General features: G+C 46.1%; 1 protein-coding gene across 3 annotated transcripts in view; it reads right to left on the reverse strand.

Moving 5' to 3' along the window:
- The window catches only part of LOC124721085 (cAMP-specific 3',5'-cyclic phosphodiesterase), an 836,067-nt gene that overhangs the window by 438,862 nt on the left and 377,444 nt on the right, over positions 1–19,761 (reverse strand). For all 3 annotated transcript variants that reach the window (XM_047245894.1, XM_047245893.1, XM_047245895.1), the window contains one exon: positions 741–842. In XM_047245894.1, coding sequence (XP_047101850.1) covers positions 741–842 — 102 coding nt within the window. The remainder of the gene's footprint in view (positions 1–740; positions 843–19,761) is intronic.

Consider the following 19,761-nt stretch of genomic DNA (forward strand, 5'->3'; position numbering starts at 1 on the left):
GAATGGGAGGCTATACCCCAGCAGCTGCTCGACCACCTGATCCAGAGTATGCCAACCCGTTGTGCGGCCTGTATACGGGTGCACGGTGATCATATCCCATATTGATGTCGGGGTACATGCGCAGGAAACAGTGACGTTTTGTAGCACATGTGTTTTGGGACGGTTTTCTCAACTTATCACCAATACCGTGGACTTGTAGATCTGTGGCTTGTGTGTTCCTTACGTGCCTATGCTATTAGCGCCAGTTTTGTGTAGTGCCACATTGTGTGCCACCACATTCTGAAATTATCCTTAATTTATGAGTATGAGTGTAGTTCTACCTAAGAAGGGAATTCATTAGAAAATCTTCCGCACTAATGTTTTAAATTTATTGATGCTGCACACAAAAGCAATAATGGTACGCTGAAATCACGTTACCTCTGGTGCCCCATCTACGTCTAACCACCCCCAGTAATAACAGGACACAAGAAGCTTTTTTGCAAGACATCAGCCCTATGTGTGACTCAATCACGATCAAATAATCTGGAGTAAACTAGTGTGCACATTCACTTAGATAATTTTCCGGTGGCGACGATAAATTATTTCAACGTACGTTAACAGCTAGCCTTTTTTCACACTAGATTCACTCATTATGCTATCTCTTTCGAAGCGTAATAATGAAGTAGAAGTAGTCGAAAATATGCAAACAGAATACGGAAGCTGAGCTATAGGTGGAAAAGAAAGCAGTGAGTGGTACTTACTTAGCAGTTGGAACATTAGTGAGGCACAGGAAGTTGTTCCTGACCGAGCGCAGGCTGGCCAGAATCTGTGCGAACGGTGTGACGATGAGATCCTCGCCATGGCTGTAAACAAACAGAACGGCCAACATTAGCATCACGTGCCTCTGCAAAGGCTATCATTAACAAACCAGTAACAGCGTTATCGCTTACAACTGCCATGCAGGCAACAAAAGCATATCGATGCCCGCAGCACCACGTGCAACACACAACTGTTCACATGTAAACCTCGTCACGTAACTGCGTCTAGGGCTTCAAGAGATTGCGCCTACCATACTATTGAGAGCTCACCGAATAAGACGTCCTTCTGTATACGATAAATGTACTCATGTTGCAAAGTATTACTTTTAGGTTCCAGCCATTCTAGCGTGACAGATTTTGCCGTCAGGCGGTGTTCTTTGAGACTAAAGGTCACATGTGAAACAAAGTTTTCTCAACAAAGATAACTGGCATCATAATGCAACTCTCTGTGAGGCACAAAAACTGCAACTCCAATGGGTTTTCTGTTCTTGCTGCAAACATCAAGCACTTAAAAAGGGGCTGGGGTATAGGTACTACGTCATTTCTTAAAAAATCTGGGGACGTCGTGCAAGATGATTGCGATTAACGATTTTGCTTCGGTGTGGAGCCACAATCAGATAAAACTTTTTAAAAGATGTAACCGCCATTTGACTGTACAACAGGTTTTATTCGACAATCTACATTTCAGCCTTAGGCCATTTTTAAGTGTTAAAAGTACCTAAAACCATTAGACTTGACAAGAACACAAGACATTGTCAAAATATGTATCTTCGGTTATATAAACCAATTTAGTCAAAAGTAAATGCCAGAAAATTTGTGTAATAGGCTAATTTACTCGCAATTAGCATGACTTATTCACTTGGTACGGTTGCGGAATAAAACAGATGACCAAATCACAGGTTTAAATTTCGCTACATTGTGTCTAAGCAGCCACTGACAAACAAAAGTGAAACGATTGTCAAAGATCATCATAAAGACGTGCCAGTGGTTGCTTAGACAGTGTGCAGCGAAATTTAAACCTTTGATTTGCTCATCTATTTTATTCCACGACCATAACAAGTAAACAAATCATGCTAATTGTCAGTAATTTAGCCGTTCTATCATTTAGTTTTGACAAAATTGGGTTATATCACCGAAGATACATATTTTGACGATGACTGTGTTCTATTCAAGTCTAATGATTTTAGATACTTGTGAGACCTGAAAATGGGCTAAGGACGAAATATAGATTGTGGAATAAAACCTGTTGTCCAATCAAATGGTGGTTACATCTTTCAAAAAATGATTGCGATTGTTCGAGAAAGAAAGTTTATGCCGGGATCGTTCATTTTTGTTATAATTCAGATGACTTCAATTGTCACTAGTGTGTAGTTCTTATGTTCATGACTGAACGATATCTCGCTGGGTGCTTAAGAAGGATAATTCAGTCCACCAGTACTCATTTGTAACTAGCAGGAAAAAACCAAAGGACAATGATGGGTTGAAAAAACTCCTGTGCTTGATTTACACCATTTACAGAAAATCTTTCAGCATTTGGGAGATAGAAGATTAACAAAATCCTTTCCACAATCTATAGGTGACTGAAGAGTATAACCTAAATACTGTGTTTACCAAAAGTTCTTTTAATTACATGGAGAAACACAAAAATACGTCATCAGTTTGGTCAGTTCTCCGCATATTTATTATAACAAGGTGCATATAGGATTATTGATTACCACAAAATACAAATCGACGTATGGATCAATACTCTGCATGCCACTGTGAAGTGCATGGCACAGGGTACTTCCAACTGTACCAGTTATTAGGGCTTCTTTCCGTTACATTCACGTATGGAGTGCGGGAAGAATGATGGGTCAGTCGCCTCTGTGTTCGTTGTAATTCGTCTAATAGTGTCCTCGCTATTCCTACGGGAGCGATGCGTAGGGGCTGTAGTATATCCGTACATTCTTCATTCAAAGCTTGTTCTTGAAACTATGTGAGTATGTTTTCTAGTGATAGGGAAGATCCAGTTGCTGCGTGAGATGCTTCGTTCTTCGGATATTGACATTGCCCTGTTGCAAGAAGTGTATAAAGCGGCCCTCCCCGTTTTCTACGGTTATGTGACATATATGTCACCGGCGGACCGGAATGGCAGCGGTACGGCAATACTAGTGCGCGACGGAATTGCCATAGAAGAAGTGACTTACCTTCCGTCAGGAAGAGGGCTGGCGATCACAGCACTGGGCACACGCATCATTAACATTCATAGATCTTCAAATGTCTGGCAGTTCAGTTTCTTCAACTCCTCCGTGGCATTCTCCCATGCCCGTCCCCTGTTAATACTATCTGGTACGGGTGCCACACACTTCAGCAGTATTCTAGGATGGGTCGCACGAGTGTTTTGTACCCAGCTCCTACTGTGAACTGACTAAATTTCCCTAGTGCTGCCCCAATGAACTCAAGTATACGTAATTGCAGTGTCTGTATTTGACACTGTCTTTGAAGTTCTATGCAACGTTCCTTCGGGCATGCATGCACACCTCGAACTTTACAGACTCTGTCAAATACACACACTGTACTAATGTATCTCATGCCAGAGCCAAGGCAACCTTACGGGAAAACTACATTCAGTCTCTCCCTCTGCGGGAAACACAATCGTGCGAGCATATGGATGCTTAGGTCTGTCCGTAAAGTGTGTTCGGATAGCCGAAGGGGTTAAGTTGGCCTTTGGCTGTGCTGCGGTGACGACGCGCTGTTTGTGTTCCAGCCGCGGAGCGAGCGCTTGTGTTGTTTACATCGTACTCGGCCGTTTCGCGCGTGCTGTACTCAGCATATAGATCACTATGGCGCACCAATACAGAAAATCGACACTCAAATTTACGTTCCGCAACGAATTTGCACGGCCCAAAGCACTCGAAGTCGAACGATTTCTACGAGAAGAAGTTAAAATCCCGGCGACCGACATTCTCGGCATTCACTTGTCCATTGTGAGTAGTATCGTGTATGTCAAGATCATCAACGACGCAACACGTGAACGGACCCTTCGGGACACGAAACAGGGCCTCCGTTTCTGCATGCTGATGGCAATGTGGGGACTGTACACGTCGATTATTCTGGCATGGGAATTCGCACGATCAGAATTTTCGAACTTATTTTCGAACTACCGGCGGAGGACGTCGTGAAAGCGCTGCGCCCCTCCGGCACGGTCCATGATCATATTGCGGAAAAATGGACGCAATTCCAGACGTATCCTGTGCTGAACGGAGTCCGCCAGGTCCGAATAGAACTTAAAAGACATGTGCCTTCATATCTGAATATCGGTGGCTGCCGTGCCATCGTCATCTACGATGGGCAACCAAAGACCTGCTCTGGTTGTGGGAAGGAGGGACACCTCAGATCAGAATGTTTCCAACGTCGAATCACTCAACTGCCGCCGGCTGACGCAGACCCGCCATCGCCGCCGACGCTGCTTCCCGTGACTTATGCAGCAGCCCTCACGACAGCTACCACTTCACCACGACAGCCGACATCCACTGTTGGGTCGCGGCTCCATCCTCCCATACAGGGCGATGACGACACACCCGTTCCACAAGCTACGGATTCAATTCCGATGCCGCCGCCCCCGTCGACGGATAACAACATACATGACGATAGCATGGCCGTAGACTCGCTTATTGTGCCTACAGCTGCCTTTGTGCAAGAACGTCGGTAATCTTTGCCGTCGTCTGACACAGAAGGACACACAAGGAAGCAACGCTCTCCGAAGCGACGGAAGCGGAGGCGTAGAGCAACTTCCGAACGGGATGCGACACAGCCTCCAGAGGACGACGACTCCACCTTCAATGACGACGCTACCACAGAGGCAGCCGCCCTTTGCTGCAGTGTGGCATCACCGAACGGAACTGAGGACAAACCACATATACCTATAGTGGCAAAATCGGATGCCGATATGCAGGACAGATGCTGCCCACCACCTTCTGGAGTGCAAGCACCCATGCCATGTCCTGAGGAAGCTAGGGAAGCCGATCTTACTTTGAGTTCCCCGACGTGGGCGGATGACCACGACGACGACGGAACCATGCAAGTTACGCCAACAGGGCCCACGCCATTGGCGCCGGCTCTCTAGAAAGGACGACAGGCGAGGTTTGGGGGGATGCGGAGGTGTCAATACAGTCAGAAGCGTCATAGGTAATTCCAGTCTTAATGGATAACTTAACACCTGCGGTTCGGCAACAAGCTTATCGTATCGCCACGCTTAACCTCAAAACGATACGAACGGCAGGGAAGATCCAATTGCTGCGTGAGATGCTTCGTTCTTCGGATATTGACATTGCCCTGTTGCAAGAAGTGTATATAGCGGCCCTCCCCGTTTTCTACGGTTATGTGACATATATGTCACCGGCGGACCGGAATGGCAGCGGTACGGCAATACTAGTGCGCGACGGAATTGCCATCGAAGAAGTGACTTACCTTCCGTCAGGAAGAAGGCTGGCGATCGCAGCACTGGGCACACGCATCATTAACATTTACGCTCCATCAGGAACTGACCAACGCCGCGAACGATCGCTGTTCTACTCGGAGGATATCGCCCCCCTCTTTATCAGCCGCTTCGATCAATATATCTTCGGCGGCGACTTTAACTGTGTGCTCCACCCCAAAGGCCAAGTCCCACACTTCTCGACTTGTCAAGAACTTCGGCTCCTGGTTCGAGATCTGCTTCTCACCGACACGTGGGAGACAGTGCACGGTGACCGTCCCGGGCTGACATACCTTACTAGTCACTCAGCCAGTCGCCTAGACCGCATTTATGTCTCACGAGCTCTAGCGCCGGGAGTACTGGACGCCAAACGTTGGCCGCTTGACTTCTCCGATCATAGCGCTTTCATATGCACACTCACTCTACAACAGCAGCGGATATGGCGCAGCCGAGGACCCTGGAAGCTCAATGTGGCACATCTTCAAGCCCCGGAATGCCGTCGGATTATCGCCAACACATAGCTGGATTGCGAACGTCGTCTTCCCCGATACCCTTCGACTCTAGCATGGTGGGTGGACTGTGCAAAACCAGCAATTCGGTAAAGATATCGCAGCTTGGCATCTTCACACATTGAACTTTTATTACACGATGCTTCGCGAACTCGACAGCCAACCACCATCTCCAAACCGACAAATGGAAAGCCGCCGAATTAAAGGTCAAATATTGTCTCTTACGAGGAAACGTTTGGAGGGGGTCGTCGTGCGATCGCGACGTCACGACCGAGCGGAAGGAGAAAACCCGTCTATGCATCAAATCGTGCTCGACAGCCGCCGACGCCGACAGCAGCTGATCACGGACCTCGTATTGCCAGGTGGTAGGGTCGTAATGACTCAGGCGGCGGTTACAGAAGCCTTTGCAGATCACTATCGCCGGTTTTACGACGAGGTGAATACAGAGGAAGAGGAAGCGGACGATCACGACATACAGCAGCACGTGTCGCACACTCTCGACAATGCAGCAGCGGCGACGCTGTTAGGTGGAATTACGCGGGACGACATCGAGGACGCGCTTAACAAGGGTGCGCTCAACAAATCTCCCGGGCCAGACGGACTGCCGCTCGAGTTTTATCGGACTTTCCGCGATCAAATGATGCCCCGATGGATCAGCATGTACCAAGAACTGATGACCCCCGGTTCCCACGTGCCACCTGCATTCGTGGAAGGTCTCCTTATACCGATACACAAGCCTTCCAGAGGTCGGACGGTCGAGGACTACAGGCCAATTACGATGCTCAACTCCGACTATAAAATCTTCGCCCGACTACTCGCCAGGCGCATAAAGAAGGTTCTGCCCCTACTCCTCTCAATGGAGCAAACGACACAGGGCGGAGTGACCAACATGCAAACGGCAACCATCGAATGCAGGGATTTAATAGCCATCGCCACATCCTGTCGCCTTCGAGCTGCTCTGATCTCCATTGATTTCGACCACGCCTTCGACATAGTTCACCACAAGTTCCTTCTGTCCGTTATGGCCCGCATGGGCTTCCCGCCTGACTTTCTCGACATCTTTCAGCGCCTTTTCCGTGGAGCTGCATCCCGTGTACTGGTGAATGGACGGATAGAGGGTCCCTTTCCGATCCGACGGTCAGTTCGCCAAGGATGCCCACTCTCCATGATCCTTTACGCGACCGCACTCGAACCACTTGTCGGAGGGTTGAAAAACAGTCTCTCGGGAATGTCACTGCGGGATCACACCTTTCACTGCAGGATATATGCTGATGACCTTCTATTACTTGTCCGATCTGGTGACGAGGTACACTCGGTGATACAATGGATCAATCGCTATGGATTGGCAGCGGGCAGCCTCATGAATGTGGCCAAGTCGGCAGCGATGCCGATTGGGAGAGGTCTACAGGAGGACGCTGTAGCCCCACTCCCACTAGTTAACAAGATCCGGTTCTTGGGCATAACATTTACACAGGATGTGCGCCGCACGACTGCCATGAACAGTGCACGATGACTACAGGCCATACGCACAGAAGTTCGCCGGAACTTACTTCGACGGATGGACCTCCTACAGCGTGTGGAATACCTCAACCTTCACGTGGCGACTAAGATGATCCATATGGCCCAGGTCCTACCGATATCGACAGCGATGGCACACAGATTGCAAGCAGCGTTTGGATATTACCTTACCGCCGGACACCTATTCAAAGTCCGCTACGAAACACTCACCCTCCCTCCGCGTGATGGCGGACTGGGACTTATAAATGTACGAGCGAGAGCTACAGCGTTGTACTTGTGCACAATGATGAAATTGTGGACCCACAAAGATGCTTCCCTTACGGGACGTCTGTCAGAGGAATTGCTGCCGGCGTCTCTTCTGCCACCTGTCACGGTTTCGCACATTACACCTTCACTCTCGCACCTCTCGGCATTTATTCTTGAGTATAGTTACGTGCACCCAGACCTTCCCAACACTCGCACTCCCAAGGCGAGAGACGTTTACAGACTGCTGCTAAGGTCCATCCCTCGGAATGTGATTGAGAGGAAGAGCCCTACGACCCTATGGCCTGCAGTGAGGAGAGCGGCCCATAAGCCGTTCCTCCCCACGCGGGTACGAGCCGCGTGGTACCAGGTGGTGAACGGGAAGATTGTAACACGACAAAGGCTGCACGCTATTGGGATGACGGATTCCCCCCTTTTGCCCACGTTGCCACCTCGTGGATACTGACGAACACCGCTTAACATGTGGATCGGCGTTAGAGGTATGGCTGCTAGTGCAGAAGATCCTCGCCTGCTACCTACGTATCGCGCCTCGCACAATTGAGCCACGGCTCCTCCTTTGTCCAGAGGATACTTATTTCCAACCTGCGAAGACTCACGCTCTCACATGGTTTAAAGGCATGTCCATATACTACCTCTTTCGAAATAATGAGAAGATGGTGCTTGATTACTGGCAATTTCTCCAGGACAGTCATAGCACACTTGAGTGTACACCTCGATACCGACAACTATTTGCGAACTATTTGCGCAGTGTCTTCGATAACCCCCCTCACAGTTGGGGAGTAACGGGCAGAGGTTGGCCGCCTTCATGGGGCTCCACACGCTGCGAAATGTTGTACCAATTTGGAACATGGAATCTGTAAGCAGATGGGCCATGCACATCGAATGGCGTGCGGGATTTGGTTACATTTTTCTTTCTTTATTATCTATCATCACACTATTAGTTTCAAATTCTTTTTCATAGTTTAGAAGGAACTCTTGTTCTGTTGTTGCTACGGATGTAATTTTCTAATTTTGTTTGTCGTAACTGAAAGACGCCTTTTTCCATATATAAAAAAAGGTTGGCAGCGACAATAATTTCCAATTAAAAAAATTAAAAAACAAAACAAAAAATAAAGTAAAAAACAAATTAAAAAACAAAAAAAAGGAAAAAATCTAAAAAGTGGTCAGCGCGACAGGATGTCAGTCCTTGGTCCGCGGGTTCGATTCCCGGCTATTTATTTTAAAAGATCCAAAAAGAAAAAAAAGTGGTCGAGTGCTCGCCTGCCACGCTGGCGGCGCGGGATCGATTCCCGGAAAAAAAAAAGGTTAACGCGACCGCTTGCGTAAAGCGGAAAATCCGGGTTCGAGTCCCGGTACGGCACAAATTTTCATTTGTTTACAGTACATTGTATAACTGTGGTGGTACACTACTGGAATTTTGCGACTACATGTCATGCAGTCAAGTATGGCGCCTGCTCTACCTACGACTAAGCCTACGCCATCGTTCATCTCATATCCCTACAGAATGTTACACCCAGTTACTTATACGAGTTGACCAGTTCCACTTGTGCCTCGTTGATCACTGGATAATACGTTTTTTCGTTTTATGTTCGTGAATGTTTAAAGCAAGTTGCTAGTCTTTGCAGCACTTTGAAGTCTTATCAAGATCCGACTGAATATTTACGCAGAATTCCTGAGAAAGTACTTCATAATAGATAAATGCATAATCTACGAAGTCTTATTTGAACTGTGTTCAGATACAAGGAGATACTTCTTGCTTTCACAGACCACTGCCGTTAGTTGTTGAAAGTCAGTACCATTAATACGAGTACAAATCTCTCGTCAGCGACGGTACGTTGCAACAGGAGCGTCGACGTGCTTCTGAACTTCTTGTTGAGACGGAGCAGCATTTGCGTGCCCGTCCCTTATTCATTGAACACACTGGTCACGGAGAGGAGGCAGTCTTGCCTCGAACTAGGTCGAAGTTCGACGTCAGTCGGGGCTGTCAGCAGTGAAGCTACACACTACCATGTAGGACTTTGTTCCTAACTGACGGCGTCAGTTAATTCAGTGACAATTATTTTCTGCATAACTGAATATACTAAATCCCGCGCTTTCTGAAAACGGTTGGAGTTCGATGTTTTTGCATGGATTTACAAGAGGAAAGAATTAGACCTGAACGTCTCATCGACATTCAAGTAGTCAGAGATTACGCATTAACTCCGGTGAACGGATACGGGGAGAGATGTGAGCTGTGGCCTTGTTGAAGGAAGTGTCTCAGGAACCACCTCAAGTGCTAAAAGGGAAACTAAAGAAAAAACATATCAGGATTCCCGGACGGGAATTTGAGTTCAGTTCCTGCAGTGAGTAAGTTCACTATCAACTGTGCGCGGGTTTAAGACCCCGGAACATCCGACGTAAAACCGACTATAGCTGACAGAAATGTACCTTCATTTAGCGTTATCTTTTGTCATGCTTATGGAATTCGGCAATGAATCTTTGCAACTGTAGCGTGGGAGAGTTGCAGCGGCCCATATACAGGGTGAAAAAAAAAAATGGTTCAAATGGCTCTGAGCACTATGCGACTTAACTTCTGAGGTCATCAGTAGCCTAGAACTTGGAACGAATTAAACCTAACTAACCTAAGGACATCACACTCATCCACGCCCGAGGCAGGATTCGAACCTGCGACCGTAGCAGTCCCGCGGTTCCGCACTGAGCGCCTAGAACCGCTAGACCACCGCGGCCGGCCAGGGTGAAAAGTATTTAAACCGGCAAACTCTTGGAGGTAGCAGCGGACATCAACAAATATTTTTCCCTAATGTCATTTTTTCCTATGAGGAGTATTTAAACCGGTAGAGGAAAATTTCTCTGGCGGCAAGTTAAACCAACAAACACTTTTCCATTTGTTTATGACCAAGAGACAACACATTAACACAACCCAATTTCAGTTACAGTAGATTTTCAAAAATGCCTCCATTGACACATAAACAAAGGTTACACTGTCGGATTATGTTCTGTCTGACACGGGCAAAAACCCCAGGAGTATCCTGAATTGTTCCTGCTGCTGCTACTACCCAGACAACCAGATCCTCTTCTCCTGCAAGAGGAGTTGCGTAAACAAGGTTGCGCATCTGTCCCCACACAAAAAAATTCCAGAGGGGACATATCTGGGGATCGAGCAGACCATGGTTCAGGACCATCTCTGCCAATCCATGTTTCTGGGAACCGATGGTCCAGGAATCGACGCACACGGTGACTGCAATGTGCTGGCGCCCTGTCATGTTGGAACCACATGCGTTGTCTTGTAGGGAGCGGAACGTCTTCCAGCAATTCCGGCAACGCTCTGGCGAGAAAATTGTAATAGCGCCTGCCATTTAATGGCCTAGGTAGCAGATACGGCCCAATTAAACAGTCCCCAACAACACCGACCCACACATTCACGAAGAACCGCACTTGATGAGCGCTAGTAACTGTGACATGTGGGTTATCCTCACTTCAAACATACGAATTGTGCATGTTGAAGACTCCACCACGCCCGAACGTTGCTTGATCGGTAAACAACACAGAGGACGGAAATGCAGGATGCATTTAACACTGTTCCAAGTATCACTGTGAAAACTGTGCTCTGGGTGAAAAATCAGCTGGAGCCAGGTTGTGGACACGCTGTAAGTGAAATTGACGTAACAATTGCTCTCAAAGGACTGTTCTTACATTCGTCTGATTCGTCCCCACGTTGCATGCAATTGCACGAGTGCTGATTGAAGGATCTCACTCCACATGCTGCAAGACAGCTTCCTCAAATTGCAGCGTTCTTACTGTGAGTCGGCGTCCCTGTCTAGGTAAGCTGTTAAATGACCCGGTCTCACGCAGACGTTGGTACACAGCAGCAAAGGTCGTATGATGTGGGATACGGCGATTAGGATTTTGTTGTTGATAAACCCGCTGTGCAGCTCGTCCATTGTGGTGCGCTACGTAGTACGCACCAACCATATCAGTGTACTCACTCCAGGTGTGTCGCTCCATTAGTAAACAGAGACAATGCGCTACTACACTGGTTGACAGTAGTTGCCTACAACTGAAGAGCGTAATACGGCCTCCACCGGTTTAAATAACCCTCATAGGAAAAAATGAAATCAGGGAAAAATATTTGTTTTGATGTCCCCTAAAACCGCCCAGATTCAAATGGCTCTGAGCACTATGGGACTCAACATCTTAGGTCATAAGTCCCCTAGAACTTAGAACTACTTAAACCTAACTAACCTAAGGACATCACACACACCCATGCCCGAGGCAGGATTCGAACCTGCGACCGTAGCAGTCCCGCGGTTCCGGACTGCAGCGCCAGAACCGCTAGACCACCGCAGCCGCAACCGCCCAGAGTTTGTCGGTTTAAATACTTTTCACCCTGTATGAGTATTATGACAACTGAGTATTCCGTCTATGATGGGACAGGCTTCATCAGAGAAATCTACGGACTCAAGAACGTAAGCATTGATCCGAGAGCACTGCAGCATTCATTCATTCAACACGACGCAAGGTGAAAAGTGAGCACGAGTTAAGCCTTGTACTTTGGTGAATGGTACTGCTACAGTTGCTGTCCCAGTATTATTTTCCACATACTGCTGTGCTCAACAACCACTCTACGTTCCACTTACTGAGTGCCGATTTCTGGCTGCTCATCCATGCGAACACTGCTTCTTTCATTAGGGGAGTCAGCACTGTCTGTTGTCCTCATCGATGGTTGTATTGTACTTCCAGTTACGTTTTTTTCCAGTAATCGTTCGAATAATCTTGAAAGGATGATGTGTGTATGCTGTCTCCTGTGTCGGCACTCGATCCAATACTGTTAGCTTACACCGAGTTTCCATTTCTTTGTCCGTACGCGAAAATTAAGTCTGCTAATTCCGAAACATGGTGCAACGCCACTTCACTAGGGTTGATCGATTGTAAAATTTAACTTACTAACGCAGACAGCAGTTTTAAACATTTTTTTCATCAGGAATGACGAAACAAATATACACATTATGTCACCTACAGTGCAGTAGTGGCGATTGCTGTCGATATCCCCACATGTACGACTCCGTGTTGACGGGATTACCAGTTCTACGTACCACATCAAAGAACTAACGATTCGTACATTCCCGTAAGTCCTTGTCCGAGCTATTCCAGAACGCTGATAGCTATGTAATTTTTACTACATTCGTATATGCCACGAATATCGACATAGCACCATTGAAAACAACAATAAGACAACCGAAATATTTATATTACATTGAAATCAACGTTTTTTCCTTTAAATTACTATTCTCTTTATTGCAGAATACTGAGCAGGTATAGGAATCTTGGTAATAGTCATTTGTATGAACAGCAAAATTTCTTTTAATGATACTTTAGAAACTAGAAAATTTCACTGATGAACTAAGATCAGTCATAGTGATGTGATGCACTGTAATTATAAGCACTCCGTCTTCAGGCCACGAGTGGCCTACCGGGACCATCCGACCGCCATGACATCCTCACGGGAGGATGCGGATATGAGGGGGTGGGGTCAGCACACCGCTCTCCTGGTCGTTATGATGGTATTCCTGACCGAAGCCGCTACTATTCGGTCGCGTAGCTCCTCAATTGGCAGCACTAGGCTGAGTGCACCCCGAAAAATGGCAACAGCGCATGGCGGCCCGGATGGTCACCCATCCAAGTGCCGACCACGCCTGACGGCGCTTAACTTCGGTGATCTCACGGGAAATGGCGTTTCCACTGCGGCAAGGCCGTTGCCCACTGTAATTATAGCATGTCCAAAATTCTTTGTCCAACGTTAAATAGTACCAACTCAAAACAGTTAAGGAACAGTTTTCCTGAGATCTCTGCTTACTGAAATATCAACCTTTCGGGTTCTTGGAAGTACAGCAACAAGCAGACAGAGAAACGAAAATCGTATGTGCCGCCGCTACCATGTACAGAATGTAAAGGCAAATGTGACAGGATAATTTCATTCGTAGAGGAAGCGAGCGGCTGCGCGTTGTACCGAGAGTGTGTTGTTAATCTCCAATGATGTTTAGTCAACTACACTGAAATGCCAAAGAAACTGGTACAGTCATGAGTATACAAATACAGAGATATGTGAACAGGCAGAATACTGCGCTGCGGTCGGCAACGCACACATAACACAACACGTGTCTGGCGCAGCTATGTGATCGGTTACTGCTGCTACAATGGCAAGTTATCAAGATTTTAGTTAGTTTGAACGTGGTGTTATAGTAGGTGCTCGAGCTATGGGACACAGCATCTCCGAGGTGGCTATGAAGTGGGAATTTTCCCGTACGATCATTTCACGAGTGTACCGTGAGTATCAGGAATTCGGTAAAACCTCAAATCTCCGACTAACTAGTGTCTGATTGCACTCAGGGGTAATGATCTAACAAAGGTTTGGAACCACTGTTTTAAAGGCTCCGCGCTTTTGGGTCAAAGCGCATTCTGAGGGCCAGATCAGGTCAGTGGAGAGAATATTTGGGAACAGTGATTAGTCATCTTTTCCAAAGAATCCATCGTACTTCACAGAGGATCCTATAGTTCAACAGTGTTTTGGCAGATCAAAAAATGGTTCAAATGGCTCTGAGCACTATGGGACTTAACATCTGAGGTCATCAATCCCCTAGAACTAGGTTTAAGTAACCGAACTAACCTAAGGACATCACACACATCTATGCCCGAGGCAGGATTCGAACCTGCGACCGTAGCAGTCGCACGGTTCCGGACTGAAGCGCCTAGAACCGCTCGGCCACCGCTGCCGGCTTTGGCGGATGGCTAATAATCTCGGTGTTGAGTTTGTCCCTCCCCCCCCCCCCACCCCAACACGCGCACGCACGCACACACACACACACACACACACACACACACACACACACAGTGCCTTATCGAAGGTGAAAGAACGTCAAGAAAGGCTTAAGCAAGGGCAAGGAAGGAGTTTTCGTCTACTGAAGTTTATCTGAGCTGTGAGCGATTATTTCGCATAGTTAGAAACAAATTTCCTTTCTCAGGGAAAATAAAAAGAGCGTCACCAGATGATATGCGTTTAGATGTACTGAAAGTATGTGGACAATGGACAGTTTATATTTTTACTAAACTTATCGATCCAATTTTGTAGACGAACACCAAATTAGCAATGAATCTGTACCATCTGGAATCTGTTTAAAACCAGAGGAAAGAAAAAGAGAGGGTAGTTCCAGAAGATGGTACAAATTTAGTATCACTAAAGAAAGTACTAAAACCTGAACATTCTGTTCGGAGTTTTTAAAAATATATAAACAGAATAATCTTCCAGGCAGCGTGACAATTTGAGCAGTACTTAAAGCAGGGACAATCCAGAAATGCAGATATGTAACGGATATGAAAATTTTTTCTTTTAGTTTTGAAGTGAGGAGGAGTGTTTTTACGGTTCTCTCATTCGGTGGTTGTTCACTAACACTGCGGAAAGCCGGCGGTAACCACCAGGAAATATCTGATGTCCAACCGGTGGTGGAGACGGAGGAGGACAAATTCCCTCTAAGATGGAAACGTTTGATTCGTCGTCACACACGAGAATTTGTGTAGGAAAACTTATGATAAAACCTTTCCTTCCCATGTAAAATGCCATCCTAAAGATACGTCCGAGTAGAAAGAGGATAGAATAGGTCTTTACGACGAGGTAAGCTTCGGTGCTTCACCCAGGCGCGCAGGAACGGCGAATTGGCGGCGCTGGGAAATATCGGCTGCTTCTCTCGTTCCAGAGAACTTCTTACTCCGGCTACCAAATCGTAAAGCTCCGCAAAGTGTGGCAAACGTCTCGCCGCGAAGTCGACCGTGTATGTAGCACAGACACAAACTGAACCTTCGTTCTCAGCGGTAACAGTCAATGAATCTCACCCTGGTAACAGACCCAAGCAGACCTGATGGCACGAGCAATCAGTAAGAAATACTTTTCTGTCTTCAATAAATTTCGTCCTATTCGTTCAGTTTAATGACGCCAGTGTCGTTGGCGCCTTGAAAAGTTACTCATTTGTTGGTAATTTTCACATTGTTTAAATTCATAAAAATCATCAGACTTTTGGCTTGCTACAACCTCTCTCGATTCGAGTAAAGGCTATTAACGGGAATGGTACGCGCGCTGTTTGCTATAAAAGTCCGCGGGTGGTGCCTTTAATTGAAAATGAAACAGGGTTTCTTAAGCGGCGGTTAGCCAATCGGGCAGGCGGCGAGCCATGCGGCCAGCGATTCGCTTAACGTGCTGGTGACACCTGCTCCCTAGAAATCGATAGCGGCCTGCTCCATTCCCGCGGGATTATGACGTTCCGCTGAGATCATCCGATTACTCGCGCCGGCGGCACCGGCCCGCGCCGCGCAACAAAAGCTGCTGCTACACCGCGTCGGCGACCACTCTCGCTGCCAAACGCCAGCGCAAAAATATCGCCAACCACGCAACCGGGACCGCAAGCGACGAAGTGAGCAAGCCATTTTGGATAGCTATCTGGCAGGAAAAACCGCGACAATCCTTCCACAGCGTTCTTAAGGATAATAGACTCACATGGAGTAAAAATAGAGGTCCCCACGAACAGTGGACCCTGCACCAATTTGATGCCTCAACGATACAGATAGCCTGTTTCGGTTTTTCAGAGTCATGGTGACGATCTCCGATGGGTGAAACAAATGTCTGACCGTACCCGCTATCTTTCTTTGTACACTATCAATATCCCCTGAGAGTCATACTCGCGCTATTATTTTGTGAGCAATCTCCTTGTATAGTCAATGTAGTGTCCTACCAACGCATCGAAGTCTGCTTCACCTATATCTGAGCCTATAAAATCATTCCATTTCACATCCCTACAAATTGTTACACCCAGGTACACTACTGGCCATTAAAATTGCTACACCACGAAGATGACGTGCTACAGACGCGAAATTTAACCGACAGGAAGAAGATGCTGTGATATGCAAATGATTAGCTTTTCAGAGCATTCACACAAGGTTGGCGCTGGTGGTGACACCTACAACGTGCTGACATGAGGAAACTTTCCAACCGATATCTCATACACAAACAGAAGTTGACCGGCGTTGCCTGGTGAAACGTCGTTGTGATGCCTCGTGTAAGGAGGAGAAATGCGTACCATCACGTTTCCGACTTTGGTAAAGGTCGGATTGTAGCCTATCGCGATTGCGGTTTATCGTATCGCGACATTGCTGCTCGCGTTGGTCGAGATCCAATGACTGTTAGCAGAATATGGAATCGGTGGGTTCAGGAGGGTAATACGGAACGCCGTGTTGGATCCCAACGGCCTCGTATCACTAGCAGTCGAGATGACAGGCACCTTATCCGCAAGGCTGTAACGGATCGTGTAGCCACGTCTCGATCCCTGAGTCCACAGATGGGGACGTTTGCAAGACAATACGCCATACTGCCGTATCACCCGGCGTGATGGTATGGGGTGCCATTGGTTACACGTCTCGGTCATCTCTTGTTCGCATTGACGGCACTTTGAACAGTGGACGTTACATTTCAGATGTGTTACGGCCCGTGGCTCTACCCTTCGTTCGATCCCTGCGAAACCCTACATTTCAGCAGGATAATGGACGACCACATGTTGCAGGTCCTGTACGGGCCTTTCTGGATACAGAAAATGTTCGACTGTTGCCCTGGCCAGCACATTCTCCAGATCTCTCACCAATTGAAAACGTCTGGTCAATGGTGGCCGACCAACTGGCTCGTCACAATACGCCAGTCACTACTCTTGATGAACTGTGGTATCGTGTTGAAGCTGCATGGACAGCTGTACCTGTACACGCCATCCAAGCTCTGTTTGGCTCAATGCCCAGGCGTATCAAGGCCGTTATTACGGTCAGAGGTGGTTGTTCTGGGTACTGATTTCCAGGATCTATGCACCCAAATTACGTGAAAATGCAATCACATGTCAGTTCTAGTATAATATATTTGTCCAATGAATACCCGTTTATCATCTGCATTTCTTCTTGGTGTACCAATTTTAATGGCCAGTAGTGTATTTGTATGAGTTGGCTGTATATACTGGTGATTCATTGAACATTTACAGCGATTAGCCAATCTTTGCACCACTTTGCTTTCTTATCATAATCTGACCCAATACTTGTGCAGCTCTTTCTTAGATAGTACTTAGTTATACAGATAGATTACTGCATAATCAGCGAAAAGTCTGCAGTCATTACTTATAAGTCTGCCATGTCGTCGACGTACAACATGAACAGCAAGGTTCCCAGCACACTTGCCTGGGCAGACAGGCGTTACTTCTGCGTCTGTTGATAACACTCCATCGGAGAACATTTGTAGCATTTTCTCGACCTGTACTAAATCGTGACTAGTTCACATCTGCTGCATGGGGTACAGTTGCAGTAGCATAGTAACGTGACGGTCAACCATGAACTGCGAACTCAGATGGAAACATCAGTGTTCCTGATGAGAGGACAATTTGCATGATTTCATTCTGTGTTATTCGTGGTTATGTAAATACAAGTTAGCAATATTCTGACTAAATTATAATTTGCTTTGTGGATCGTTTCAACTAGTAATATCTGTTTTGAATTTCATTCATTAGATTTGGAGACCGTTAATTTATTATAATAGCATCGGTATCTAACTTTTATCCCGTACACTAGGTAGGTGAACCGTAACACAAAAGATGGTGGCCAAGGTAAGGCATTTGCCCCCCCCCCCCCCGCAACACACACACACACACACACACGCACACGCACACGCACACGCACACGCACACACACACATATATATAGCTCTCTCGAGGCAGAACCTTAACTGAATAAGCCGTCCTCCGATGTTCAACTTAGCTAAACAGAGGTAAGCGCCCCCACCATTCAAAATGAGTTTCACCTCTGTCAGTTCGTTTCATATTTAATAATAAATAAATAAAACAAACTGCACGTACCCGTGTAACTAAATGTTTAGTAGATTATAAAGATTAAACACAAAAGCACGAAATCAACTTAGGACGATGTCTAGTCAATAAATGTGATGAAATTTGTGACTTGGTACTGTCAAGAGTAAAACAAACATTGGAGCGTTCATGTAACGTTCCTTTCTATATGCTCGATATACGAGTATGTTACTATATTTTGTCGGATGTGAAATGGATCGCACGTAACCGAATGGCATTCTGTTGTAAATCTATATGCTTCTTATCAGAAATTTCTGCTATGGGCAAGATGCAGTTCTCCAAGACAGTTACGAAGACCTGAAGCTATTTTATGCGTTACTCCACTTTGTGCACCTATGTAGTGTTGCTTTCAGAAATTTACTAGGAATTACTGATTCTAAACGTAAACCATTAATCCTGTTATCAAAGAAGAGTAAATTTCTTTATTTTGTGAAAAGACATTCAAAATCTTTAACTACCACAACAATCTCTCAATATTTCGAAAGATTGGAAAGCTCATATCTACTTTACTAGGTTTTTTAAACGAAATTTCATTAACTGGGTGTCCCTTCCACTGCCAGTGACAGCAGTGGCTTCCAATCTTGTTTAAGTTACGAAGAATATTTTAAGCAACATCTTATCCGTGTAGAAAAAAAATCCATTATTTAGTGATAATTGCCAAGGAACTGGCGCTTGATAAATGAATCGTTTGAATCACACCGAGCACGTATGATGCATACTTCATAAATCTGTTTTTGTTACTCTTGTGAAACTCGCAGGATGTGAACGGTCGTGTGTCGAGCCGAACTGCTAATTTTTTGTGACATTAATTTAGTGTAAGAAAACCTTAACTTTTGTATTACTAGACCACTTTCGCAAAACAATGAAGTGTAAATGTGGCAAATCTGTTTCGGTCAAATGACTGATCCAGTTCTTGGATATAAGAGAGGGAGCGGTGTCACTATTTCTTATTGTCTTCCCCCTCTCCGCCCGCCCTTCCCATAACCACCAAGAATAGATTACAGTCAGCCCCACTTTTACACATTCCACAGACGACTACAAATTTAAAAATAAAACAAAAACAAAATATAAGAGCATAAAGTGCTTGAATACAATAAAAATAATATTGTGTTTGCAACAGTGCCTAGTATATCACTCTGGTATTCAATTCGGAGTAAAACAGCATTTGAAAAGCATTTGCCCGAAAATTTGGGAAGTACATGTGTCATGCAATTGATTTAAGAAGTGTAATAGCAACAAACCCAACTCTAACAACGTCACATTTTGTTGTTGTTGTGGTCTTC

This window comes from Schistocerca piceifrons, chromosome X (genome assembly GCF_021461385.2).
Source record: "Schistocerca piceifrons isolate TAMUIC-IGC-003096 chromosome X, iqSchPice1.1, whole genome shotgun sequence".
Lineage (NCBI taxonomy): Eukaryota > Metazoa > Arthropoda > Insecta > Orthoptera > Acrididae > Schistocerca > Schistocerca piceifrons.